Source organism: Pagrus pagrus (assembly GCF_965226575.1).
Source record: "Pagrus pagrus genome assembly, chromosome: 2".
NCBI classification, from domain to species: domain Eukaryota; kingdom Metazoa; phylum Chordata; class Actinopteri; order Spariformes; family Sparidae; genus Pagrus; species Pagrus pagrus.
In genome coordinates, this window is record NC_140186.1 from 17,617,300 (window position 1) to 17,644,951 (window position 27,652).

The 27,652-nt window shown below is 42.3% G+C and overlaps 2 protein-coding genes across 3 annotated transcripts; one reads left to right on the top strand and one right to left on the bottom strand.

The window, feature by feature from the left end:
* The first annotated feature begins 617 nt into the window (after positions 1 to 617).
* Positions 618 to 18,586, top strand: ecpas (Ecm29 proteasome adaptor and scaffold). 2 transcript variants are annotated; one of them, XM_084341022.1, is made up of 49 exons: positions 618 to 685; positions 1,469 to 1,599; positions 1,920 to 2,036; positions 2,542 to 2,660; positions 2,853 to 3,002; positions 3,127 to 3,304; positions 3,599 to 3,738; positions 4,027 to 4,105; positions 4,201 to 4,320; positions 4,446 to 4,531; positions 4,640 to 4,715; positions 4,803 to 4,852; positions 4,947 to 5,013; positions 5,198 to 5,320; positions 5,437 to 5,540; positions 5,733 to 5,856; positions 5,976 to 6,056; positions 6,138 to 6,354; positions 6,628 to 6,719; positions 6,902 to 7,036; positions 7,128 to 7,299; positions 7,552 to 7,724; positions 7,884 to 7,985; positions 8,262 to 8,385; positions 8,758 to 8,903; positions 9,123 to 9,177; positions 9,320 to 9,434; positions 9,584 to 9,652; positions 9,798 to 9,915; positions 10,026 to 10,193; positions 10,296 to 10,375; positions 10,669 to 10,774; positions 11,325 to 11,372; positions 11,467 to 11,585; positions 12,053 to 12,203; positions 12,312 to 12,377; positions 12,525 to 12,614; positions 12,746 to 12,812; positions 12,901 to 12,992; positions 13,089 to 13,155; positions 13,241 to 13,438; positions 13,557 to 13,768; positions 13,872 to 13,915; positions 14,013 to 14,205; positions 14,314 to 14,464; positions 15,158 to 15,263; positions 15,354 to 15,442; positions 15,527 to 15,598; positions 17,637 to 18,586. In XM_084341022.1, exons 1-49 carry the CDS (start codon positions 664 to 666, stop codon positions 17,774 to 17,776), a joined length of 5,544 nt encoding a protein of 1,847 aa, XP_084197148.1. In that variant the 5' UTR covers positions 618 to 663; the 3' UTR covers positions 17,777 to 18,586. The 2 variants fall into 2 exon arrangements, with proteins under 2 accessions (XP_084197148.1, XP_084197149.1); XM_084341023.1 differs by lacking the exon at positions 618 to 685 and adding an exon at positions 957 to 975.
* A 964-nt stretch (positions 18,587 to 19,550) lies between these two features.
* On the bottom strand, positions 19,551 to 27,495 carry smc2 (structural maintenance of chromosomes 2). Its single transcript, XM_084345733.1, has 25 exons — positions 27,166 to 27,495; positions 26,790 to 26,939; positions 26,570 to 26,692; positions 26,446 to 26,484; positions 26,229 to 26,339; positions 26,054 to 26,098; positions 25,701 to 25,934; positions 25,242 to 25,391; positions 24,916 to 25,149; positions 24,553 to 24,712; positions 24,327 to 24,444; positions 23,943 to 24,081; positions 23,689 to 23,808; positions 23,358 to 23,562; positions 23,093 to 23,228; positions 22,813 to 22,937; positions 22,502 to 22,695; positions 22,233 to 22,376; positions 21,977 to 22,051; positions 21,720 to 21,839; positions 21,366 to 21,566; positions 21,164 to 21,280; positions 20,518 to 20,678; positions 20,276 to 20,423; positions 19,551 to 20,128 (listed from the first exon to the last, which is right to left on the bottom strand). Exons 1-25 carry the CDS (start codon positions 27,331 to 27,333, stop codon positions 19,943 to 19,945), a joined length of 3,603 nt encoding a protein of 1,200 aa, XP_084201859.1. The 5' UTR covers positions 27,334 to 27,495; the 3' UTR covers positions 19,551 to 19,942.
* Between the last annotated feature and the right edge of the window lie 157 nt (positions 27,496 to 27,652).

Sequence of the window (27,652 nt, forward strand, 5' to 3'; positions counted from 1 at the left end):
CTATTTTTGGAGAGTTGTATTTTGCGTTTTATTCCCCCAAAAGCCTAACTAGGGACGAGAGCTGCAAATTAGCCATGGCTAGAAGTCTGAATAAAGATCGCATGGGTTACATTATAGTTAGATGTAATGCCTCTTTCAAATAATCTGATAAATAAATAAGAAAAAGGACAACTGAAGATTTAAGTGGACAGGAGGCTGAAAATCTATTGTGCAGTTTGAACAATACAGTGATGCGGCACAATAATGATCCAATGAATCACTGACTAAATGTAAATAAAGCCGGTAATCAATGTGTTATCAAAATAATAAAAACAATTTAAGTGAACTTTATATGTATATGCAGGTGTGACATATCAGAAGAAAACAGCAGCATAGAGCATCTAAATGACATCATGGTGTATTATTGTAGTGGAGCATGTATTGTATTTAAGCAAGAGTTATTACTATCATTGTGTCATGCTCATAAACCTCGGTTATATTTACTTGTGCAATATAAAATGATGAGTTATGTTGGTGCCAGTGTGTGTGTGTGTGTGTGTGTGTGTGTGTGTGTGTGTGTGTGTGTGTGTGTGTGTGTGTGATGAGGCAGCTGCTGAGGAGTGGCTCTGCTGAGTGCAGTGACACTCTGCAAACTGGGAGGGTCGCTAATGACTTTCTGCAAACATGGCTGCCCAGGATGAACTCAGTAAGTTTCTCTCTGCGTTATCTGTGTTTAATATCTCTTAAAATGTCGCGTCAGTGGCCGCCAAACACCTACAGAACAACAGACCTGCGTAATTGTAACGACTGGGATGTTTTTAAAGTCTCCATAAAGCTCGCTTCTTGTAAAAAAAACTGGAGACGAACGGTAGCTAGCTGCTCAGCTACACTGCTAGCTAGAATGCTAACGTCAGGAGGAGGCCGTTTGCCCAGTCATGGTCAAAATGAAACTATCACGTAGGCTGTTAATATATCTTCATCAATCACGCATTTAAGGTGTGGATTTAAAACTTCAATATTTAGGGCACCCGTGATTAATTGCGCATGGTGTCACTGGTTGTGAGAAGCCGGTGGCGTGGTGTAGAAATACGTTGATAGTCTGTCAGTTGTGGTAGCTAGCTGGTTGGTGAGCCATGCCGAGAGAAAGAAGGCAGGGCTGGGTGATGGTTGCACCAACACAGCAGCTGGCAGGGCGAGTTAATAGCCAAACCTGAGCAACATGCATGAGGGACTGTCTGTTTATAGTTCACATTGTTTGTTTTGAAGGTCGCACAGACTGCCTTCCCCGTCTGGATGCACACACCCAATTGGAAATGGGTGTACTTTTATATCTGAATGAAAAGCCATTGCTAGATTAATTATAACAGATGTATTGCCTTCAGTAGATCTCATGTTAAGCGTTTTTTTTTTCTTTGAGTATGACATATACCACCTACAACATGAGATATAAGAGGTTAATCAAGGTGTTCAATGTGTCTTTTTTTGACAGATCAACTGGAGCGAGTGTTCCTCCGCCTGGGCCATGCAGAAACAGATGAGCAGCTACAGGACATTATCTCCAAGTTCCTACCCCCTGTGCTCCTCAAGCTCTCCAGCGTTCAGGAGGGTGTGCGGAAGAAAGTAAGAGGGGTGTTGCCTATCTCTGCGCCTGAAGAGATTACTATGACACTTGAGTCTGTGCTCCATAGCTACACCTCAGAAAAATGTGTATAAGTTACAGCCTAATGCCGACAGCAGAACCTTCCCCTCAAATATTTGCTTCTTTTTAACCAAATCCTAACATAAACCCATATAACTTCAAATGTATATATACAGAGTCACCTCCTGCTAATGCAAATATGCTCTTAAGGAGCCAGTGAGTCTCAGTGATAGATTTGTTGGTTATGTATTAGTTTTTCTCTAATCAAACCACCATCACCTTTCTGTGCCTCCTCTGCTAGGTCATGGAGCTGTTGGTCCACCTGAACAAGAGGATAAAAAGCCGACCCAAGATTCAGTTACCAGTAGAAACTTTGCTGGTACAGTACCAGGACCCTGCAGCCGCCTCCTTTGTGACGGTAAGAATACATTTGACAGGATTGGTCTTATAATGCATGACTGGTAAAGGTGTGGAGCAATTTCAAAATGGTTGAGGTTCATTCAAGCCCTAATGGTTGGGTGTGGCTCAGGAGGTAATTGTCCACCAGTCGGAGGGTCGGTGGTTCGAATCCTGGCCCCTGCTATGTCCATGTCTTGCGTCAGTGTGTGAGTGTGTATCAATGGTTATCGCAGGTGGTGCCTTGCATGGTAGCCTCTGGCACCAGTGCATGGATGTGTGTGTGTGAATGGGTGAATTCTGACTTGTTTTGTAAAGCTAAGATCAGAAAAGTGCTATTTATAAACAGGCCATTTACCTTTCTATTTGTGGAGAGATTATTTATTGAGAGTATAGTGCAAAAGTAATTATGTGAGTTTACAAATAATAAGTTGTACTAACTTATAACTTATTTAGTTGTCTTCATCTAGGTGTTTGTCCATTGTTTGAGACAGGTGTGGTAATTGTCTAATTTGTGTATTTTGTAGAATTTCACAATCATCTACATCAAAATGGGCTACCCACGTCTGGAGGTGGGGAAGCAGTGTGAGCTGGCCCCCACCCTTCTCACTGCCATGGAAGGCAAGCCACAACCACAGCAGGACAGGTGAGCGGACACATACACCCACACACCTTCTGATGCTTAATGACGTTTACTATTATCACAATACTCAATTAACAGTATGTTTTTCAGACACAATTGAAAGTTGAGCACAGATATTGCCTCAGTCCTTTTTATATGAGGTTGACCCTTTCCATTCATTGTTGGACTCACTTCGCTCTCTCTATCTTCTCTCAGCCTGATGCATCTGCTGATTCCGACTCTTTACCACATGAAGTATCCTGCGGACACCTCCAAGAATGCTTCTCATTTTAACCTAACTGAGAGGCCGAAGACAGTGCAGCTGCTGCAGGAGTTCATGTTAGATGTTCTACTGATGCCTTATGGGTGAGGTCCTGCTATCTGCTTAGTATATTGTGTGGCCTTGCTCCAGTGAAATGAGTTGATTAGTTGTTCACCTAAAAAGCATTTTAGCTTTTAAACTACATTTTTTTTTCTTCGGCGTCCCTAGGTTTGTGCTAAATGAATCCCCGACTCGTCCTGCTCCCTCCTCCTCCCAGGGAGGTTCTGCAGAGGGGACAGTGGCTGCGGGTGGCCAGGGTCTCCCCCAGCCTCCCCCAGGGATGAGTGTCTACGCTGCCAAGAGGGTGATTGGAGAGGCTCAGTGGAGCGCTGAGCAGCTAGAGCAGGTACGACAACTGAAGCTGGAGGATCAGTAGTGGTCATGTTTTGTCAGTTTAGGCAGTTTATAGGTTTATGTATATTCACTGGGTAAAGCTTGAGTCTATCCCAAAAGCTAATTTCCTTAAATTCAAGATATATCAAAAATTTAACACAGTTTTTAAACAAAGCAAGTTTATATGTAAGCCCCTGTATTTTAAGGGCTGTATACTGTTTTTTTGTGTATATGTAAGTGTTGTACACATTTTATTGTGTTTGATTATCACTGATCAGCTTCCATTTTGTGTATTCGGTATCAACAGTGTAAACTGGGCATAGTGAAGTTCATTGAGGCAAAGCAAGTCCCAGAGGTGGAGACAGTGGTGCATCTGGTAGTGGCATCAAGCGACACCCGACACAGTGTGGCCACTGCAGCTGATCTGGAGTTGAGGAGCAAACAGAGGTAAGTGAAGGAGCTTAAATCATCTCTGGTTCTTATGTTCTTACGAATTATCAAGTCATCTACTCCGTAATCTTCCTCAAACTGAGTAAATCACACAAGGAATTACTAAATCACTACATGCACCTTTTTAGACCTGTTAAAATCATTAATCTCTGATTGATTCTTTGCCATTTGTTGCCAACATTTACTTCAGGCTATGGCTGGTCTCTATATCAATCAGAAAGAAATGTTTAGAGTATAAACCTCAATTAACGTAATTGTTAATTCACTTGTTTTATCACCCTCCAGCATCATCGATTGGAACAATCCTCTAATTATCAACAAGATGTACAAGGTGTATCTGGGGGATGTTCCTCTTAAAACAAAGGTTTGTAAACTCGCCATTTGACTTTCACACTTAATCTAAGAGTTTTTATATGTATACATATTAAATATATAACACTGTTTTTGCATGCGCACCAGGGTGGCAATATGAAGCAAGAGCTGAAACACGAGCCAGTGAGCACAAGAGTCAAACTGAAGATCTTGCCACATCTTCTGCGGTCACGACTGGCTGCAGAGTGCTTTCCAGCTAATATCCAGGTAAGCTCTTTGCCCAATGTTTGTAGTTTTTGTGTATTCTCAATTTTCATGGCTTAAATTTTGAAAACACATGTTATAGTGTGTCATTAGGCAGTGTATGGTACAATCATTTCTTTCCTCCACAGGTTGTCTATGACGGTCTGTTTGGAGCCAACACCAACAACAAACTGCTGTCTCTCACCTTGCAGTTTGTCCATCACATCTGCATGGTGTAAGAGTGCACTTTTTCCTTTTGTATATTTAGCCATTTTTAATTTCTGTGTTGTTGTTATTTTAATTTTTTTTAAAAATATATATATTTGGGCTTTTTGTTTTCCAGATGTCCCGACACTAATAAACCGTTGGGACTGATGCTGCTTAATGGTCTTACCAAGCTCATCAATGAATACAAGGAGGTAAAACTACTAATGGCAACACACATTTAAACTGCAACTCAGTCATTAATTTGACTAATACCTTATCAACAACATTTGTCCTTGCAGGATCCTAAGTTGCTATGTGTTGCCTACTCTGCTGTTGGAAAGCTGTCCAGGTAAAATAAAATGCCTCTCATTTCCCTGAAAACACTGCCAGCTTGGTGTGGAATTTTAGAAATAAATAATATTCTACTTTTATGTCCCCTCCAGCCGCATGCCGCAGCTCTTCACAAAGGATATTGCACTTGTACAGCAGTTTTTTGAGTCCATGTGCAAGGTAGGTAAAAGAGCTCTCGCAAAAAGGACATTAAATTCACATAAAACTCAGCAGCACACAACAATAAATAAAATAAAAACAACAGTACTAGTTTATTGTATAATCTTTTTCTAGGCCTATATTCTGAAGAGACCACAGTGGTGCATCTGATATTGACATTTCCATAATTCTGCATCTTCTTCAGGAGGAGGCTGATGTCCGTCTTGCCATCCAAGAAGCTTTGTCTATGATGGTTGGAGCTTATGCCAACCTACAGGGGGCACTGCTGAACCTGATGGAGGCCCTGGTGGCTGCATACATTGGAAAGGTGAGTGTACACAGGCAAAATAGATGTTGGATTACGAATTGAAAAATCATTAATGTTGACTAAATTGATAACTAGGCATGAGGCAAATTAAACAACCTTTTTTTTTTTTTGTGCAGCCGGAGGTGCAAGTTCGTCAGGTGGCCATGAAGTTTGCCAGCACAGTGTTTGCTCCTGATCATGTGCCATCAAGATACCTGCTGCTCCTGGCAGCTGGTGATCCGTAAGTCCCAAAACACAAAAAAGTTGAACATAATGGTTAATAGATTGCAGCATGAATATACCATCAGCATTTTGTGAATCTTGAAGGACTTATTATTTCATAACTAAGAAACTGAAATGAGTGTTCAATGGGTGTTAATTGTTTATGTTCCTGAGTGATGCAGAAGCTAAAATGCGATCATTTATGTTTTAGGAGGGAGGAAGTCGCTGGGGAGGCCCAGAGGGCTCTGAGAGCTTTTCCAACCAAAAGCTCGGAGAAGGAGGGACCAAAGCCAATGCCATCATTTCCTGACATGGTGGCCTATGTCCAAGAGAAGGTGAGGCTCTGTCCGTATTTGTCATCATCTTGGAGGTGATGCATCCAGATTACAAGGCAGCCATTTTTTTGGTGAAAGAAATAATGAATCTTATTGCTTATTTGTAATGTTGTTATCAGGCAGCTCAGAGGATCAAGACTCCAGCAAAGTACATTGTTGGAACCTCCACTATTCCTTTCAACCCATCTGCATTTGGGGAGGTAAATATTAATCTGAGACATGGATGAATTTCACTTTTTTTCCCCTGCAGACACCTAATTTTTCTGTTCCATTGTCTCCAGATTGTGCTCTACCTGAGGATGTGTTTGGCCTACAGCGCTGGGGCCACGCCTATGTCCGCACGTCTGACAGACATGCAGGATGATGCACCAGCCATCGGTCGCTACGTCCACACATTGCTGACCTCTGAGCATCAGCCTTCAGTGTCAAAGGGTTCTGAGGCTAACCCTGTTCATGTGTACATGGATCTACTGCAGCAGCTGCTGTCTGCTGTCGGGGGTGAGAGAAGTTAAACTTGCTCTATCCTTAGGGCCGTTCTATTATACTACATAATTAAGTCAGGTCTCCTCTGTTAGTATGGGCTTCTTAGCGATAATTAAATATAGCTTATATTTATCACTCTGACTCAGAATTGTCTTCAGTTAAGTTCAATAAAGTGGAACAGAAAAAGCGAGGGTGTCATTGTTTATTGAACCCATAATGAGTAACATATGCAAAGTGTTGTGGGGTTTATTGTGATCTTAATTGTGGAAATGTGTTTGCTCTCAACAGGAATCCCAGTTATGTACTGTCTACTAGAGGTGGTGTCTGTCTGCCCAGAGAAACTGGCCCCCAGATATGTTGATAAAATTGACTGGATTAAAGTGAGTATTTTATCTATTTGTGTGTTTAATTAGATGTTGGTTGGAGGCAACTCTCCATTGACTTTTATTGTGCTCCAATTAGTGAGATGAATATCAGCACCACTAAACAATTAGCCCATCATTTAGCATCCTATGATATTGGAGCCTAATTCACATTTCACAGCTGTTTCTCTCTTCTCCAGAGTCTGATGAACACAAATAAGGAGGACATGAGGGAGCTTGCAGCCCAGCTGTACGCTTTGGTGATTTCCACCATGACTGGCAACGAGCTGCAGATGGCTGTTCACAACCTGGTCAAAATCACCAAAGACAACCATGTAAGCCGCTTTGTCTCTATTTAGTTTTTTGTACTTTCAAAGTGTGCTTTTTTCCCTTCAGTAACTGTTTATTGGTTTTGTTGAACCACAGAGTCCTGAGACTCAGCATGGCGCCATTTTGGCTCTCGGCTACATGGTGGGAAGATACATGAGCAGGAAGAAAGCTCTCACCTCGAGTGACTCTACACACAACATGGAGCAGCCAATGAGCATCACCTCCCAAGAAGATGATGAACTTGTTGCCATGGCCACCAAGACAATTGGTATGTTATTATTTTGGTTTCATTATTGGCTCCATTTATTGACTCTAGTAGGTTTAGAGTGCAATAAATTGATGTTAAGTTTCAATTGATTTGCCTGGATTCTGAGAAGGAGACATAAAGGGAATTGTTAATCTTCTTTCTATTACTAAATATTTTTCCTTTTTTTTTTTTTGCCATTACATTTTTTATGTCAACACAAATGATTCAATCCGCTCATTATGGGTTTATCAACCTGTATGTGTTTCCATCCAGGTTCCTTCCTAGACAGCAGTAGTGCACTGCTGGCGGTAGCAGCGTGCACAGCTCTAGGAGAAATTGGGCGGAACGGCCCCCTGCTGATACCTGCAGAGGGGGACGGCTTCACCAAACTGTCAGCTGTAGAAAACCTGCTGGCTCGCATCCCCTCTGGCAAGGAGAGCACAAAGGTAACCTGGGACTCAACAAAAGGAAGCGCTTGCTGTGATATTTCCTTTGTGATGACATGTTACTATACTCCATTCCTGCTCTATATATTAATGACAACTCAGATCTTCAACTAAAATATTTGCAACTTATATCATGCGGTTTGTTTCCGCCTCTTCCAGATGAAGGAGCGATCAATCCAAACGTTGGGTTACCTACCTGTGGGAGATGGAGACTTCCCCCATCAGAAGAAGCTGCTGCAGGGTCTGATGGATTCTGTAGAGGTAGAGCAATGCAGGGCTTCAAAAAGACAGCAAAAGCAGAACTAACAAATATTAGAGTTAGAGTTAGTAGGCACAAGCTACTTGATTGAAAGTAATAGCTGTAAAATGTAATTTGTCTGGGATGTGTGTATGTTCCCTGATTGAGAAAAACAAATAGTCTTTTAAAAATCTATTGTTAGGCAAGAAGTCTACCTGTTTAACAGATTTCTTCAGATTTTTGGTCTGGTCTCTCTGTGAAGTTTTCTATGGAAAAAATCTCACATTTTCTCTCTTTAGGCCAAGCAGGTGGAGCTGCAGTTCACAGTTGGAGAGGCTATAACCAGTGCTGCAGTGGGCACCAGCTCAGGAGCTGCCAGAGACCCATGGACCTGCACTGAGGACCAGTACAGCCCACCACAAAGTACGTACCTCTCAGCTGTCCTGTGGTAGTCGAAATGCACTTTAAACAGTTGATGTACATGTTTGTTCATGTACAAAAATTAATTACTCAAATGATCATGCATATCTGATTTTGTTGTCAAGTATGTTTTGAGGCTGACTGTCCACATTGCAGTTATTCAAGTGGTCAGATTCGTCAGGCTATTTCTCGCATGATGACAGTGATTGTCACATTAAAATGTTTGCTGATGAAAAACACAGTTTCTGTCTTGTAGCTCTGCATTACTAGTAATCAGACTTATAGTTAGTAGTTAATAGTTAATTTTTATCTAAACATCAGATGATCCCTCAACAAAACTAGACATGTAAATTGTTCTCTTCCTTTCCTTGCTAGATATGAAAAACAATGATGTGGTTCCTTGGGTCCTCAACTCCATCCTGGCCAAGTATATACCCAGCCAGAACCCCCACGTCCGTCAGGCATCCTGCATATGGCTGCTCTCCCTGGTCAAGAAACTCAGCCAACACAAGGAAATCACGGTGGGTCTATTGTGCAACAATATGGGTCTGAATCTAAAGACAAATTGGTATCACAGTTTTATTGCAGTATAATAGTATAATATATTGTATTTATTAATGTCATTTAATGTCAAAGATAATCGTGACTGCTTAAAGGCAGAATTTACTCTTTTCATCTACATATGTTGAGTCACTTTTGTTTGTAATGTGAATAATTCTCTTCTCCCTTTGCGCCTACAGTCCCATTTGAAGGAGATCCAAGTGGCATTCATCTCTGTTCTCTCAGACCCTGATGGTAAGAAGCGAGTTCTCATTACTGACACCAGCCAGTGCTTTTCAAATTTATCTGTTCGACATTACAGAGCAAACAGCCATCACTGCTTGCTCTCTGTCTTTCCCAAGTCCTCATCCATCACTCTTTTTCTTCTTTCACCTAGAGTTGAGTCAGGATGTGGCATCTAAAGGCCTGGGCCTCGTCTATGAGATGGGAGGAGAGGGTGACCAGCAGAAACTGGTGTCAACCCTGGTGGAAACACTCATGACTGGCAAAAGGTGAGTGGATGGTTGAGTAAAGGAGAAAGGAATGAAATGAGAGAGGGTCACAGAAGGTTGAAACATGCTCTCTCTAGAGGAGGAATAAATAAGTGTGTATTTTAAGTGTGTAAAGATATTGTTATATTCTTCTTCATCTTTGCAAACAGAGTGAAACATGCTGTTTCAGACGACACAGAGGTGTTCCAAGGAGAAGGTTTGGGGAAAACACCTGATGGGTAAGTCATATGTCACTGCTTTAAGACATTTTTTTGCTCTTTTGTGTGTCCAAATGTAATGAAAAAGCTAAAAATGTCTATTTCTGTGGGTTCTGTGTGCACAAATTGACCTTGTTCTACTTCTTGCATCGATGGCTCCTGGCAGTCACGGCCTGACCACATACAAGGAGCTCTGCTCATTGGCAAGTGACCTGAACCAACCAGATCTCGTCTACAAGTTCATGAACCTGGCCAATCATCATGCCATGTGGACCTCCCGCAAGGTATCCTGCTTATGCATCATACTCTCAAACCTCTTTGTCAGCTAACACACGTCCCAATTTTCCTTCCATCTGTTTCACTTTTCCTTCCACCTGACCTCTCCTCCTTTCAGGGAGCAGCTTTTGGTTTCCACATGATCGCAGCTAAGGCCGGAGAGCAGCTGGCTCCATTCCTGCCCCAGCTCATACCCCGTCTGTACCGCTACCAGTTTGACCCTAACCTGAGCATTCGCCAGGCCATGACCAGCATCTGGGATGCCCTGGTCACTGATAAAACCCTGGTAAGAGCTGAGCCTGGTGAACTCACAAAAATACACAAGATGTAGTAATCTACTGTCATTAGAGGTAATGGGAGCATGCTTGTTTGTTCTGATGTGTTTCAGGTGGATAAGTATTTGAAGGAGATTCTGCAGGATGTCATTTCCAACTTGACCAGTAACACCTGGAGAGTGCGCGAGTCCAGGTACAATAACAATACACACTAAACTGGTTTTACCAGCAACAATTTAGTGTCATGACAAGAGATATTCCTCTTATGCCATGAGTTTATTTGGGATTTTTGCACATTGTAATCATTGTAACTTTTGTAATCGTACTAAACAATATGATCATTGTAATTATCATTATCTATCAAAAGTAGTTTCTTCTCTTACAGTAATTGCAACCTGTTCAGTAAAAGAATGTCAGCTGGAAGCCTACACTGTAATGTAAATGTCAGAAACAAATGTGTTTTTGATTAATGGATTTTCCTTCCAGCTGCCTGGCCCTGAATGACCTGATTCGCGGCCGCCAAGCTGATGACCTCATCGATCACCTAGCGGAAATATGGGAGACACTGTTCAGAGTCCTTGATGACATCAAGGTTAGCCAGAAATGATCACAAGAGCAACAGATGGTATTTGTAAATAGTTCTGTAATTATGTAATTTAGAGAGAAAAATGTAACTTTGACACTTTCTAGGATGCATGGTGGGTCTGGATCTCAGTCACAACACATTTTAACTGCATCCATATGATTGTAAACAGTCAGCAGGTACATGTTTAGATTTACAGGTGGACACCGGGCGAAACATTTTGAAAAAAACACATAGGTGTCAACATCATGACGTGTACCGTCACACCTCTTTCGGATCCCCAGCGCCGGAGTGCTGTAAATTGAATTGACACACTGGTGCGGCTTTATGCCAGAGCTGCTTGGTTATGTGTGAACAAACAAAGGCGGAGAATTGGCGAACCTCCACTGCAGAGATAATGCAGAGTCTCTGTGTGAAAAGGGCTATGGACAGGAGACATGACTTACACACATTACACACATTACACACATTACTATAGACACATTACAGGTAGAGATCCGGTTTTGATTTCTTTCATGATTTTATAATGTGATTCTGACATTGACATTTTGCATTTCAGGAATCTGTGAGGAAAGCTGCAGACCTAACACTGAAGACACTCAGTAAGGTAAAGTTGGTTGTCACAGAATTGGCCTGTTTGTAAATCTTTTCTGTAAACGAGCATGTCCAAGTGTCAGTAATATCTCCTTCTCTCTGTCCAGGTGTGTACTCGTATGTGTGAGTCTACAGGCTCTGCAGCCCAGAGAACTGTGGCAGTGATGTTACCGACCCTTCTGGAGAAAGGCATCGTTAGCAATGTATCAGAGGTCCGCTCACTAAGGTAACAGCTCATATTGAGGTCACTTGCTGTGTGTCTGTTAGTTACAAAACTAGCATTTAGGTTGTGGGAGTAGATGGCAAACAGGATGTGGATGTTTTTTGGAGCATGACAGTTTAAAACTCAGCCCATGTTGAAAGATGTTGAATGTTTTCCACTGTTTTTGTTAAACAACTGCAAAAGCAAACCAGATTCTTCTCAACATGCGGTTTACCTACATATGATCCTGGAAAGATCAAGTTGTGAACAGGCAATGTCTTGTGTTGGCAGTGATTTGCCATTTTTTTATGCTTTGAATTATGGTTCATTAAAACCACCAAGGCAAGGAAAAATTTACAGATGCAGTTTTCTAATATGTCATGGCTCTTTTGTTCGTCTTCCAGTCACCACATTACCAGGTTGTAATTTCGTGTCGCATCAACGTCTGCCTTATTTTCTCTCCACCAATCTATTTTATTTTTTCCGTCCAGTATCCAAACTCTGGTGAAGATCAGTAAGACAGCCGGTGCCAGACTAAAGCCCCATGCTTCCCGGTTGATCCCTGCCCTGCTGGAGGCCCTCAGCACCCTGGAGCCTCAGGTCCTCAACTACCTCAGTCTCAGAGCCACAGAGCAAGAGAAGGTAACCTCAGCTGTCTGCTGCATCCTCTACATTGTCTGGTAACCAAAGCCTTAAGTTTTCTCACAGGTTAGACCCTATATGAGTGTTCGGTTCATTCTGTTTCTATAGAGTGCCATGGATGCTGCCAGGCTGAGTGCTGCCAAGTCCTCTCCCATGATGGAGACCGTCAACATGGTGAGAAAAAGACTGCTTAGTAACTGCTGAGTCTCTTGAGGGTGTTAGACCCTGTTTCTAGGTGTCACAGGAAAAAATTTAAGGTTCCTACTTTATAAAACATAACGAACGGCGGTAAGATCTGTCTTGTGTTTTCCCTGTGTTCAGTGTCTGCAGCACCTGGATGTTTCTGTACTGGGAGAACTGGTTCCAAGGCTCTGTGAGCTGCTCAAGAGTGGAGTAGGCTTGGGCACCAAGGTAGACAAATACTTATGTAATTCTTAGATTGTGTGTAAATGGTGGATTTTGTCTTTCAAATACACTTGTTTGTAACGTACTTAAAGATATCGTGTTAGTGTATTTATATTAATCTCTTTTCTCGGCTTTAGGGAGGCTGTGCTAGTGTCATTGTTTCACTCACAGTGCAGTGCCCGCAGGATCTCACTCCATACTCAGGTAAGTTATAGATATGCTTAACTATTTCTGTAATATGTTTACTGTTTAAAGCAAGTGAACTAATATAAAGATATTTTGGTGTCTTCAGGTAAACTGATGAGTGCCCTGCTGAGTGGTATCCATGACAGAAGCACCGTAGTACAGAAACAATTTGCCTTTGCTTTGGGACATCTAGTCAGGGTAAGCAACACATCTGTTAAGCAGTCTTATTACATTAATCACACCATAGGTTGCTCTCAGTGACTAAGCATGGGTTGTCACTTGTTTTTCCATCAGACAGCAAAGGACAGCAGTGTAGAGAAACTCCTACTGAAGCTCAACAACTGGTACTTGGAGAAAGAAGGTAAGGAATTCACCATTTTCCTCAAAATATAATGATTTTTTTTATGTACATTAAACCAAACGGTAACAAACTGTCTTACTCCCAGAGCCAGTGTACAAGTCCTCATGCGCATTGACCGTGCACGCCATCAGCCACTACAGTCCCGATGTGCTGAAGGGCCATGCCGGGGTGGCTCTGCCGCTGGCATTCCTGGGAATGCATCAGGCTCCAGGCCCTGACGAGGAGAAAGGGGAGAGCCATGACGCCACACTGTGGGGTGAGGTCTGGCAGGAGAACGTTCCAGGTGAGAAACACTCAAACAGAAGAGCACCAGCTGATTCAACACCAATCATAACATCTGTAGCTATTTTGTCACTGTGATAACGTAACCTTTTACTCTTCACACTTGTCTTTGACTCTAGGAAGCTTTGGAGGTATCAGACTCTACATGACGGAGCTGATCGCTCTCACGCAGACCGCGCTGCAGTCCCAGTCCTGGAAGATGAAGGCTCAGGGTGCTGCTGCCATGGCAACCGTTGCCAAGGAACAGACAGGCTCATTGGTAGCACCACACCTTGGCATGGTGTTAACGGCTCTAATGCAGGGATTATCTGGACGCACATGGGCTGGCAAGGTAATGATTAAACAACAACAGTTAAAAAAAAAATAAAAAAATGATGAAATGAAAATGTATTATTTGTCTTTTTTTTGTTTGATATCTTTTTTTTTTATTTCAGGAGGAGCTGTTGAAAGCCATTGGATCAGTGGTCTCCAAATGCAGGTGAGGCTCCTCGCAGAACTTCTCTTCTCATAAATGCCATTTATTTGAAGGATAACTGAGGATATTTATTGTTTTCCATTCTTCCTCTGGAATTTAGCGTGGAGCTTCAGAAGCCTTGTGCAGGCCAGCCCACCATCTCTGAGGTGCTGGAGCTCGTGTTAAAGGAATGTCGTAAGGAGAGTCTGGTGTACAAAATGGCTGCTTTGCGCTGTGCTGGAGACGTGCTTCATAGCAGCCAGGAAGACCGTTTCAGCGTCTTGGCAGAGATCCTTTTCCCTCTGATCAAGAAGGTTCAATCACATCTACTCGTTTCATAGCTTGTTTGTGACGGTAATGCCATATTTGAAGATCTAACTGCATTACAACTTGGCTCAGTCTATCTTTCTGATTCCCAACAGAGCTGCCCAGAGAGCGGTGGTACATCACCGAGGTCACTGGACGATGATGATGATGACAGAGATGTGAAGGAGAAAGAGCTGCAGACAGAAGCTCTTCTCTGTGCTTTTGAGACTCTTGGAAAGGCTTGGCCAAGAAACTCACAGACTCAAGGTGAGTTTATCTTTAGAACAGACACAACTGGACCACTGATTAGATAGAAGTTCACTGGTTCAGGGAAACTAATACACACTAATCCACACTTTTTTCAAAATCCTGGACACTGAGTAACGCCACAACAATATAATGCAGCAAGATTTTTTTTAATATTCTTTTTTGAAGATGAACACAGTGGTACACATTTTGACTCCCTCTGCCAGTTGCTGCTCATGTTGCAGACCACAGTTGCTCCTTTGAGCCTTGGCCCCAGTTTGTGATGGTCCTCATGTACGGCAGTAACGTGCAAAATCATATTCAAACTATTATTTCTGCCTGCCCCCAGTAGAGATGGTATAACATGGTATACATGTAATTTTTCCCACACAGACATGGAAGCACTGGTGCTATGATTATGACATATTACATTCCCCCATGATACAAAAAAAGATGCTTTCTCTATTTTCTTTTTGTCTGTTGTTCACTGAACATGACTGAGATTATATTGATTATATTCAACAAGTGAGCCATTCAAAGTTTGCCAAATGTCATGTGAACAAAATTATAAGCTGCATCATATCGCTCGAATACCATGGCAGCATTTGTCACACTCACTCCACCACCTTTAAAACAACAGGTGGGTGGGCTGCTGGGAAGCTGAGATGTGGCCTCTGCCAAGGAATGTTCTGAACACTGTGTGTGTGTGTGTAGCTCGTTTCCAGATGGAGGTGTGCAGTATGATGTGTGAGAAGCTCAAGCTGAGCACCTGGAAAGTCCAGCTTGGTGTTCTACAGTCCATGAAGGCATACTTCCAGGGGTAAGGAACAGACAAGCAAGAGCTTTACCAACTTTTTCTTGTACTTTGTGTTTTGAAATTATTGTTTAAACACACTGTTTCTCTCCACAGGTTATTGCTGCTAGATAAAGGCAACGAAGACGTCAATGCATTGTCGCAGATCCTCACAGACACCTGTGCTGCTCTCACTTACCCTTTAGGTAAGAACCTCACCCGTCTCCCTCAGTTATAGTCTAATATGCCTGCAGCATTTTCTCACCGTATTTGTGTTTTTTCCATTCCAGAAAACAAAAGTTACTCCTCTGTGAGGACAGAGGCCTTGTCAGTTGTGGATCTGATCGTAAAGAGAACTGGAGGTGAGTATTTATTTCTACTAAGAATAAAAGCTTAAAGTGTATTCTTCAGAGTTCAGTTTGAATGTGAGCAGAGCCGTGTTTTTCTACAAGAGGGGGTTTTCGCTTATGGTCATTGGATGTGCAATATATTCAAACAATAAGAGGCAGTTACAGTCATGGAAAAAATTATTAGACCACCCTTGTTTTCTTCAATTTCTTTTTCATTTTAATTCCTGGTACCACTAAAGGTATATTACCTGAAGAATACAATGAACACGACAAAAAATGCAGCTGATTACATAATACTTTGTCCTATTTGACATGCTTAAGCTGAATTGTATTCCCAGGGTATATAAGAGGCCATTTCATGTCATAAGCAGCACTGCACATGCAAAGGCCTGGAGTGGTTTCCTGCTTACATTCAAGCCGTAGCACAACTCAGAAGTTGTCAGCTCTCACATAATGCCTAAAACAAAAGAATTATGTGAAGCCACAAAGGGAGCCATCTTGGCACTGCTGGAAAGTGGTATGAGTGAGAGACAGGTAGCCAAAAAACTGAAGATCTCCAAGACAGCCGTTCATTACACCAAGAAAAAACAAGCCAAACATGGTACTACCAAATTGCTAGCTGGTCGAGGCAGGAAACGTCTTTCTACCCCACGAGATGACCGTGCACTCATCCGTTCCTGTGTCAGGAATCGTCGTCAGACCTCCAGGGACCTTAAAAATGAGTGGGCACTGTCGAGAAATGTGACTTGTTCGGCAAGGACAGTTCGAAACCGACTTCTTGAAGCTGATCTGAAGTCACACAGGGCACAGAAGAAGCCCTTCATCAACGAAAGGCAGCGGAAGACCCGGTTACTCTTTGCTAGGGATCACAAGGATTGGACTGTCAATGAATGGGCTAAGGTTCTCTTCAGTGATGAATCCAATTTTGAGTTGATGCCCACTCCAGCCAACTTACTGGTTAGGAGGAGGCCTGGAGAAGCCTACAAACCAGACTGTCTTGCCCCTACAGTAAAACATGGGGGTGGATCAGTAATGATCTGGGGTTGTTTCAGTATGGGTGGAACAGGGCAAATGCAATTGTGTGAAGGGCGAATGAACCAGGTCATGTACAGGGCTACTCTTGAAAACAGTCTTCTTCCATCAGCTGGAAAACTCTTTCCTGCCTCGAATGACTGGATTTTCCAACAAGACAATGCCCCTTGCCACACGGCAAGGTCAGTTAAAGCCTGGATGGAGAACCAGAACATTCGAACCATGCCTTGGCCTGCTCAATCACCAGATCTAAATCCAATGGAAAACCTGTGGAAAATCATCAAACTCAAAATGGAGAACCACAAGCCCAAAAACAAAGCAAATTTGTTTGAATTTGTGCAACAGGAATGGGCTGCTGTGACAGCGGAACAATGTCAGAAGCTGGTGGAGAGCATGCCAAGACGCATGGCTGCAGTCATCAAAAACAATGGTTATGCAATCAAGTACTAACTCCTGTGTGTATCATGTGACTAAAAGAGACAGAAAAGAAAACATGGAATGCCTAAAAGCACTGTTTTTGGCAGTACAGTGCCATAGCTATTGATGTAAGAACTTAAGTGATTGTGGTTATTATCAAGAAAACCATGGAAAATGGCTAGATATCAGCTCTTCAATTAAACTCTTATGAGCTATTTTTGTTGTTATCATTATATTTGTCCAAACAAATGTACCTTTAGTGGTACCAGGCATTAAAATGAACAAGAAATTGAAGAAAAAAAGGGTGGTCTAATAATTTTTTCCATGACTGTATATGATAACACACCCTCTGTCAGGAGCTAATTTCAATAGGACTGAAATTTTGTACTGACTTTCATGGTTCTCAGACAATTGATCGTAAGGTGTTCCCCTTGGCTTTTACTCTAGTGCCACCATCATTTTCACATTTGTGATTTTAAGTAAAATATCTGAACAACTATTCAGGATGCCAGATTGCCATGAAATGTGGTACAGACATTGATTAGATTATTGATTAAGGTGTCACTGATGAAATACTGTTTTGCCTGTGTGATGTTAACAGAGAGTGAACAGTGGGACTGTGTGTCGGTGAAGAGCCGGGAACAGCTGCAGCGCTCCCTGTCAACGCTGCAGTCCGACAGCAGACCAGACTTGAGGGATAAGGCCCAGGAGCTGCGCAGACACATCCAGAGCCAGCCCTGAGCTCACACATACACGCACACTGCTCCCCCAGCCAGCCAGACACACGCAGTCACAAAATAGAGCAACGTCTTATTACTTGTTCATCAGTAAAACATCACACACTCCTCTGTTAGACCTCTTTATCTTCTCCTTGACATAATCACAAATCTCTCAAATAACTGCATTACTAATCCATATTACGTGTGAGCTGTTAAAGCTGGCTTTGTGCAGAAGACTGTCCCACTCTTGCTGACAGACTGATTCACATTCATGTATGGCTGACAAAGCTCGACTCTGAAGCTTGAAGAGACTACAATAACACAACTTGCTGAGTCTGAACTCACGGTGGCAAGTGGTGAAGGGCAAGGCTATTATTGTAATGTGTTTTATTTGGTTCATTTAAATGGACAGTAAGATAATGATAATAAATACTATATAAACCAATGTGTTGGGTTTGTGGACGCTGTATACCTATAGCCCCAAAATGGGGACTTTTACTACTGTTGTGGGTTTGCCTACTTATTAAATATCCGAACAGCAGCAGGTTGTACACCTTAGCAGAGTTGCACTTTTCAGAGGTGTGGACACAGCCTCAGTTTTACCACTGCTGCTGATCTGTGGTGATCGACTGAGGAATTGGAGATAATATCCATGTGTGTCCTGTAAATGGTGTTTTCTCCTGTTTGCAAGGTGAATGAGCAAGACGGCAGCCAACTTTGTGACGTCTTGAGAATAAATTAAAAAACAAACCCTGCTGTTCAAGTGTCAAAGTGATACTCTTGTTGTTTGAATTTGTCCCTGATGAAATAAAACTTGACAATTTGGATAAGTGACTTTCTTTTGTCTTAATACAGAGTGATAGTTATACATTTACAGATTTAAATCAAAGCGACAAGTTAGTTGAAGTTGGGTGAAAGCAGAACATTTTTGTAGCATTCTCTTAAACTGAAGTAGGTAGGTGTTTAAAAATGTAAAAACCAAACGGGGGGGGGGGGGGAATTAAATATGGCTCCATACAGCTCGTCCAATATTTACATCCTGTAAACAAGGAACTGGAGCACAACATTAGTAAGCACCGCAAGTACAGCCAGGAAGCTGCTGATAAGGTACACACACGCGCATCAGTCAGTTCTGTAATACAATAATATATTTGTATTACTTCACTATAGCTGCTAAACTAAAAGCTTTGGTACACACTGTTTGAAGTGGGTGCACAAGCTCAAACACACATTGAGGATGTAAATAATGACTTTTCAAATCAGTTTGGTATCTCAGGACTTCCAGAGACTTGGTTACCTCTCACTCTATCCTTTTCAATGCATACAACTGAGCTGCAGTAAAATTAATCTTGTATATTTGCATCCACACTCATTTAACAGCCAATAAAATGGCTTAATTATTGCAAAAACTGAGCTGAGATTACTGATACTTGTTACATGAATTAAAACAGATGATCCATTACAAGTTATTAGTTTCAAGGGGGATTTAAATGTAATTCCAGAGGGGGAAAAGAAAAATAACAGGTATTTGATCGCTTATTTTCAAGCATTGTGGTCCATCATTATAGTGTAGTACATGCAATAATCTTGTAAATTTGAGGTAGAAAATAAATCCTGCAACTAATGAATGCAGTTTTTTTTTTTTAAAACATCAGCTACCAAAATCTGTCAAGATACTCCAGATTTCACTGTCCTTGGTCCTACCACTAGGGGGCACCAATCTGAATGATTACGGGTTCAGAAGCAGCTTCAATACATTAGGAATGGGAAACAAAAAGCAAACCAAGAATCAAATGTTAATATTTGACCTGCTTTATTTACTAAAATATATGGACACGTTAGCTGAGAATAAAACTGATCATGTGTAGAAGAAGAGCATGAACACAGACCAGAAAAGAGACAGAATAATTGAGGGGAAAATGTACAGTTACAAAAGGTTTAAAATACACAAAGATGTGAAGAAGCTTCACAGTTGAACAAAGAGAGGATACATGCCACGCAAGACAAGTTCAACATAAACAGCTTGGTGCCACATTGAGAATAAAAACAGTCACATGAACAGAACTTGAGTATACACAACTGATTGCCACAAGTTTTTAACAGACACCACATTTTGTTATGTTAAATGATATAGTCTTTACAGAAGCGATACCAGAGCATAATAGAATCAGTTATTTCAGTGTAATGATTAGCTGATGGGCAGTTTGCTCCTCTTGTCTTTCTGACGAGCCTTGTCTTGGCCTTTCTGGGGAATGTTGGTGTCACTCTGGCTGAGCGCGGTCCGCGAAACTGTGGACATGCCGTCAACAAACTTTGTCTTGAACAGAACGTTGGCGTTGGTGAACATGCCGTCCTTCAGGGACACCACCACAAACTGCAGAGAGAGTATTTAAAGAAGGTAATTGAGTACATGTTTGTCTCTGATAACAGGGGATGTAGCGAACGTTTATATGTGGGTCTTCTGTGTGACAATCTAAGGTTTTGAAAGGGTACAGGAACGTGCATGTGTGTTTCAACATACCTGGGAGTGTCTAAAATGTGTGCGCAGCATCTGTCCAATGTTCTGTGTGTGCGACAGATCAAGGGCGGCGTCCACCTCGTCTAAGATGTAGATGGGAGCAGGTTTGAACAGCAGCATGGCCAGAATGAGAGACAAGGCCACCAGTGATCTGAAAACACAGACAGAAAGAGGGAACTCAATAAACACGAAATAAACTACACGGCTGACACTCGATGTATATATACATAGGTGTTTTTCCTGACCTCTGCCCACCACTCAGCTCACTGAGGTTCTCCTTCCAGGTGTTGCCCAAGGCCACTTTGAACTCGAGGCCCTCCAAGACGCCACAGCCCTGGGGAGGAGCCAGCTTAGCAGTGGCCCCTGGCAGCAGAGTGGAGAAAATGGAGCCAAAGTCCTTGTTTACCTGTAGAAGAATGAAATACAGCTTCAGTCAAAGTTAAAACTACAGACACTGCAATGAAGACAAAATCCAGTTCTTTTAGCAGTGAGAACATAAGATTAAACTGATTTAAAGTAGCGACATATTGATAATTATGAGATCTATACTCATTTTTCTGATAATCTGAATCAGTGTTTTATGTTTGATTCATCCTTGTTGTCCAACTGACAGTAGAAACAAATTAAAATGTGTTACTTTGATGCAGCCGCAGACTTTCATTTTTAATGCGAATGTATAGGAAAGCATCAAGGGAAACATTTGACTGGTTAGTCTAGCCTCGTTGATATAAATGGGGTGGACAAAATAATAGAAACACAGGTCACACTTTTATTGTACCTAATAAACTGGCAACTGAGTGTCAGTATACATAATTATGTTGCCCACTGTTAAATGAAAGAGACAAATGAAAATTTTGGCCTAAAAAAAAAAAATGCTGAAAGAGTACGGACCTTCTGCCACGCCAGGTTGAGAGCCTCATTCTTCTTCTGGTCCAGCTCCTCAATGGTCTGCAAGATTTTTGCTTTGTCGTTCTCCACGATCCTCTTCTTCTTCATCAGGTCATTGTACTGCAGGACAGAAGACAATTGTGTGAGATGGATGTAGACACAGTAATCAAACACTCTCCCAGACCCTCTCTGTCTCTGTCCTCACCCTCTCCTCTGCCTCGTTCAGCATGTTCATGGCCCTCTTGTTGACGTTCCTCTCCAGCTTGGTGGTGGTCTCCTCCAGCTTCTTCAGCCGCTGACCAGCCTCACGGGGGTTGTTTGTCTTAAAGTCGTAAGAAGTGTTGGGCTGGCCGAAGAACTGACGCTCAGAGTGGATCCAGTCGTGTTCCTCCAGCATCCGAGACACCTGGGGGAAGACAGTATGACAAGGAGGAGACAGGTGGATGGCTGTTTAGACGATACTACTCATACTATATAAGATGCAACTTTCAGAGGTAATAGAAATATATTATTGTAGTACAGAACTGGCTGATGCACAAGTGTGTGTGTGTGCGTGTACCTTATCAGCAGCTTCCTGGCTGTCCTTGCGGTGCTTACTAATGTTGTGCTCCAGTTCCTTGATCTTCAGCTGGACCTCGTTGTTCTGCTCCCGTATTTTATTGGCCTCTGTGCTTTTCCCCTGGAACATTCAAATGCATAAAAATTGTAAAAATACAAATAGTTTGAGGCTGTAAAATTAGTCAGTGCTAGTCCAGAAGTTAATACTCTCAAATAGAGGTCAAAAAACAAAGTATTGAAAGGCAAAATTGTATCCACCTTGAGTTCTTTGTCCTGAGTCATGATCACTTCTTTCTGTTTGGCAAGCTCCTCCTGAGCTTTACGCACGGCCTCCTTCAAAGAAAGGCGGAGAATGAGTTGTGAAAGAGTAAAAACAGATGAGAATAGTACAAGATGGCTTGTTTTGAGCTGTGACAAATGTGTTATTCACTGGACAGTTAATTGTGACTGACCATAAAAATGGACTTAAATAGAAACCAGAAACACAAACTTTAACAGCAACAACAAAACATACCTTGTTCTGTGACACAGTGCAAGACATGTTGTCTATCTGCTCCTGGATGGCCGTCATGGCTTCATCTACAGCCTGAATCTGCTGCTCATAACCGGTCTGCTCCCTCCGAAGCTCCTCCAGCTCCAGGGCCACAGCGTCAGACTCCTATGCACACATGCAGAAAACGAGAGGAAAATGCATTTGATCAATTCAACAGAAGCATCAACAGATAACGGCTTACTGTTGAGACAAAACGACCAAATGTTATATAAATGTCTCTGTTGGTGTACCTGCTGCTTCTGCTTCAGCTTCTTATTGAAGGCATCAGCTTTGGTCTTGGCTGCATTGAGTTTCTGCTGAGCAGCTTTCAGCTCCTTCTCCCTCTCTGCTTCAGCGTTCTTCATCTTGTTCTCCAGCACTTTGTACTTGTCCTCGGCCCGTTTCTGCACATCCTTGGTGACACGCAAGGTCTCCTCGCTCTCCTCTGGTTGAGCAAACACACACACAGCAAAGTTAGCAAATGATTAAGGCAAGATCAATGTGTTGTTTTCACTGCAATTTTCTATCTGTTCAATTTGGTTATTCTAAATTGTGTTCTGACCAATGGCCTTGCGCAGCCTCTCCAGCTCCTCTTGCTGCTGGTGGAAGGAGCTCTGCTGCAGCTTGGCCTGCAGAATCTGTTCCTCCTCTACCTTTAGCTCATACTGTTGCTTCAGCTGACGGTACCTGAGGGAGAAAATGTTTGAAAATAAGAAAATGTAGGTGGGAGATTATATATATATATATATATAAATACAGTCTATCTATATATATATCATCAGCTGATAAATTCAGCCTGGGCAATTTATCTGTAGGTATTTTTTGTGTGTTTGTCTGCATACTTCTCTGCGGTTCCTTTAAGGCCGGCCAGTTGTCGTTCAGTATCCTGCAGCTGGACCTCCTTTTCATTCAAGTTGTCTCGAATGTCCTTCACCTCCTGCAGGCTGGTCAGAACTGATGCTGACTGAGAGCGAGCACCTGAAAGAGAAGAAGCAGGAATAAATAAAGTCCATCGCTGTTTTTAAATGCTTGTGTGTGAGAATGATCAATTTAGTCATGCAAGTAAAAACTGATAGATAATAAACACAATCTTGTAGATGCTCTTACCTCCACTTAGAGTTCCCTGTGGGTCGAAGATGTCCCCTCCAAGAGTGACGGTCTTAGTCATCACCTGCTTATCAAAAGCCACTTTTTTGGCGTTATCCAGGGTATCACACACCAGTGTGGAGCCAAAGACGTACTCCATGGCCTTACGCAGGTCAGATTCATAGCCTACCAGGGACAGAGCTGTGTGGACGTTGTCCTCTCCAACCTGACAGAAGAGGAAGAACGAACAGAGTGAGCAAGAGATGGACAGTCAAAGAGAGCGCCTTGTGTTTCAAATCAGACAAAACAAGAATTTAATTTTCCAAACTGGGCTAGTATTGAGATCTCTTACCAGGCTCTTGGCAGCGCTGACCACTCTGTCATTGAGTGTCTTGGCAGAGATTTTGTTCAGGGGAATGATAGTGTACCTCCGCTGCAGCTCTCCCTTCTCCAACAGTTTTTTACCAGTTACCTGTTCAGAGACAAGAATCACACCATCTACTCAAGTAACACTGTCCCACTGGGCTGCTAATAAAAGAAGAACATTAAACACCTTAACATGATTTGCACTAAGATAACATGGACAGTGCCCACTAGCACACCTACCTCTGTGTCAACTACAATGTTATAGAGACGTCCTCCTGCAACAACCTCCAGTCCTGTTGCGTAGGAGACATCTCGGACTGTGATGAGGTTAGCTAGCAGCCCTTTCACTTGGCTACGGTCCCATCCTCTCTCTGGGTCCCTGTAAAGGCGGCAGAAAACACAAAATGTTGCTGAAACTCTTCTCAAGGCCTAAGGAAACATGATGGGATAGGACCTACTGGTCAAACACGCTTGTTTGAGGTTAGGAATAGTTTTTTACATTCCTGTGTACAGGGATATTGGTCATGTGGAAAAATTGTTTTTAAACATGGGGGAAAATATTTGTTTTAAAAAACATTTAGTACCGTTAAAAGAGATGCACAAGTTAATTTGACAAATCCTTACTTGTAGTCGAAGCGCAAGTTAGGGAAGCGAGACACGAGACGCTCATAGTTCTCTTTAAGCTTAGCGACTTCTCTGGACAGCTGCCTTCTTCTGTCCAGCAGACTCTCCTCTTTCCCATCTGCAGACAGACAGACACACGCAGAACCCATTACCACATAATTACAAAATATATATGACATAAGGAATGGCTTTCTCTATGAGTACAAGAGCCTAGCTGCATCCGTACCTTCATAGTTAAGTTTAGCCAGCTCAGCCTCAAGTTTCTCTTTAGCGCCTTTGACAGCCTGCATGGTGTCCTGGTCCTTTTTATAGCCACTGTCCATCTTTTTCACCTCAGCCTGTTTCGTCTTGAGCTCAGCCTGGGCATGCTTCAGGGTCATCTGGGCCTGGACGGACAAGAGGACAGACAAGATAGATGAACAATCTTTGATACTGTCAAGACAGAAGCAGAGTATTTTCTCAACATGGAACAGGCATACAAGGTATATTGATGCTACTGAGCATAAATATCTGGACTGGACTTACTACTGAATATAAATGGTCAACCTGAAATGCATCACCAGCAGATATGTTCATGTCATTTCCTCACCTGCTTGGCCTCAGTATCTGCCTTGCTAATGTCATTCTTGCAGGTCATCATCTGTCCAGCCAGTGTGGCCTCCTCTCCATCCTCATTGGTAGAAAGGCCTGCTGACACAGCCTTAAAATGCTGCTCGGCTGCCTCGAGGGCTACGCTGTCCTTCTGTCCTTCCTCCTGAACAGCCTGAAGCTGCTCAGTCAACTTAGAAACCTCCTTTTCTTTCACCACAAGCATTTTCTTGTCCTAAGGAATGGGAAAAAAAACAAATCTATGTTTCTGCTTTGACACGATTACAATTTATATACGCGCATGTTAGTAAAATGTATTGTCCTGACCTCCTCCATACTCTTGACAAGCTCCTTCCTTTTCTTGGTTTCATCCTTCAGATTCTGTTTTTTCAGGTCTAGCGCACTCTGAGCTTTGGCGTCCACGCGTTGCACATCAGCGAGAGTTTCCTCCAGGGATTTTAACACTCCGTTCACCTCCTACAAATAAACAGATAAATGTGAAGGACAACACAATATGACTCAAAATTCCTATTTTTTGTTTTTTAGTTTGATAAAAACACATTGAATTTCGATTGACAAGGGAAAACAAAATTACCAATATATCATCCAATTCATTCATGAATAGCAGCAAATTGTGTTTCCAGAGAATATTTTTAAAAGCATTAAAAGATTAGTAAATCAGAATGCAAACCATTACATAAGAGCACACACAATCTGAGAAAAAAGGGTCTCCAATACAGTTTAAAAAGCACCAGAATCTTATCTCTCCTCCGTCTTTCAGCGTACCTGGTCTTTTTTCCTCTGCAGCTCTTGAATCTGGGCTGAGAGCTCCTGAACTTTGCTCTCATTCTCAGCCATGCTGGCTTGCATCTTGGTGATGTTATCCTGCATAACCTTCAGATTCTCTGCCGACTTCACCTTGGTTTCCTCTGCGCAAACAAACAGCCAGGCCACGTACAGCCGTGATAAGTGCTGGATCTCTCGCATCAGCTTTTGGTACTCCAAGTATGATGATCGTTCCTGCAAAGAAAGGCAGGCGATGATTGAAGAAATGATGTATAAAAAAGGAAGCTGGATCATTCTTGCCATCATAAGTCAAAGCAGGACATTTGTGAGTTTTGATTTCGCAGTGACCCCACCTCTTGCAGCTTTTGCATGGTGGGAGTAATTTCCTCATCCAAAATCTGAAAGAGATAACAAAGAGAAACAGTTAAATATTTCAACATTAACTGCGATGGTATTTATGACATCTCCCCACTGCAGAATAAACATATACATATATTAGTCAAAAATGAGTTAGGATGTCTAACATACTGTCTGAATCTCCTTCAGCTTGGCCTCCTTCTTCTCAATGGTCTTCTGAGCGCTGATCTTTTTACATTCATACATCCTGGTTCCTGCTGCCTCCTCAATCATGGCAAGGATCTGGAAAGGAAAAGAGGTGGTCACTGAGAGACCTAAAAAAGGCTGGAAAATTTTGTATGAAAAAGAACCAACGGTGAGATGTAGGACAGCGTGTGTATGTTTTTACCTCTGGTGGCTTCATGTTGAGAACTTTGGTGATCCTCCCCTAAAATATTAGAAACATCACATGATTCAAAATACTGTAGGGATAAAATCACAACCATACACAATGCTGCAGACACAAGGCTGACCTGCATGATGAGAAAATGTGGGTTGTTGACGTTGAGGCCAACAGAGCAGAACAAGTCCTGCACCCTGGTGTTGTTGGCATTGACTCCATTGATGAGGTACTTGTTCCTGCCACCAATTACCACCTTACAGAAAAACAGTAATAACAGTTTTAGTATTAGCATTGCACAAATAACCTCATACAGCAAACAATTATAGTGCCTAGTGACTTCTCTGCCAAACCTGTCTGGTGACTGTGATCTCATCATGGGTTTCAAAACCAAGAGGACTCTGGCTTTTGTTGGAGTTGTCAAAGGTAATAGACACCGTGGCTTTGGTGATACCACCCTGTCCATTTTTGTAAACCAAATCCTGGAGGTTGGAGGCTCGCACCTTTCAAGTGAAAACGAAATGAAGACATACAACTTAGTTTTGTTGAGAATCAGTCAGGTAGCTAATAAAGCGTTAAGATGCTCCTAGCTAAAGTTGTTTTGTTAGCTAGGTTAACGATAAAAAAAAAAATACTACTCTAAACTTTACAAACACTTTAATTTCAGGCCAACAACTGGGTAACTTTCATTTTACAGCTTAATGACTTAATAGCGATTAAAAGACTTACATGGCTGAGGTTGGAAATGCCCAAAAGGAAACATATCGAGTCCAAAATATTGGACTTGCCGCTGCCGTTCAGTCCTGTGATGGCGTTGAACAGCGGGTCGAAGCCGTTGATTTCCGTCCTCTGTGCGTAGGATTTGAATCCTTCAACAATAATCGACTTGATGTACATCTTTGGGCTGTCCTCTCTCCGCAGACTCCGGAGGCAAGATTTCTGGTGTTTGAGTACGAAATCGGCGACTGAAAAGCGGAGCGCTGGAGCCCAGTGTTTACAACGGAAAACTGGAAAACTCGCTCTCCTCTCTTCTAACTTGAATTTTGGCGGCAGGTGTGGAGCCGCTTAGCTGTCCGCTCCGTGCCGGGGACAGTACGAAGTAATTTAAAATATCTTAACACGATAGGTGCACAGATATTAGTATAGTATATAGTATATCTGTGAATAAACAAATATGAGTGATTTGAAATATCAAGCATAAATGCAAAGAACATCG

Bases quoted from the DNA above. Each gene is read 5' to 3' on its own strand.
- smc2 (XM_084345733.1), bottom strand. From the start codon at position 27,333: ATGTACATCAAGTCGATTATTGTTGAAGGATTCAAATCCTACGCACAG. The intron at 25,935-26,053 runs GTGGGGTCACTG...CTTTCTTTGCAG, and splicing joins CCATGCAAAAGCTGCAAGAG to GAACGATCATCATACTTGGA. The intron at 22,696-22,812 runs GTCAGAACACAA...TTGCTCAACCAG, and splicing joins GAGGCTGCGCAAGGCCATTG to AGGAGAGCGAGGAGACCTTG.
- ecpas (XM_084341022.1), top strand. From the start codon at position 664: ATGGCTGCCCAGGATGAACTCA. The intron at 8,386-8,757 runs GTACGTACCTCT...TTTCCTTGCTAG, and splicing joins CCAGTACAGCCCACCACAAA to ATATGAAAAACAATGATGTG. The intron at 12,615-12,745 runs GTAGACAAATAC...TCTCGGCTTTAG, and splicing joins GAGTAGGCTTGGGCACCAAG to GGAGGCTGTGCTAGTGTCAT.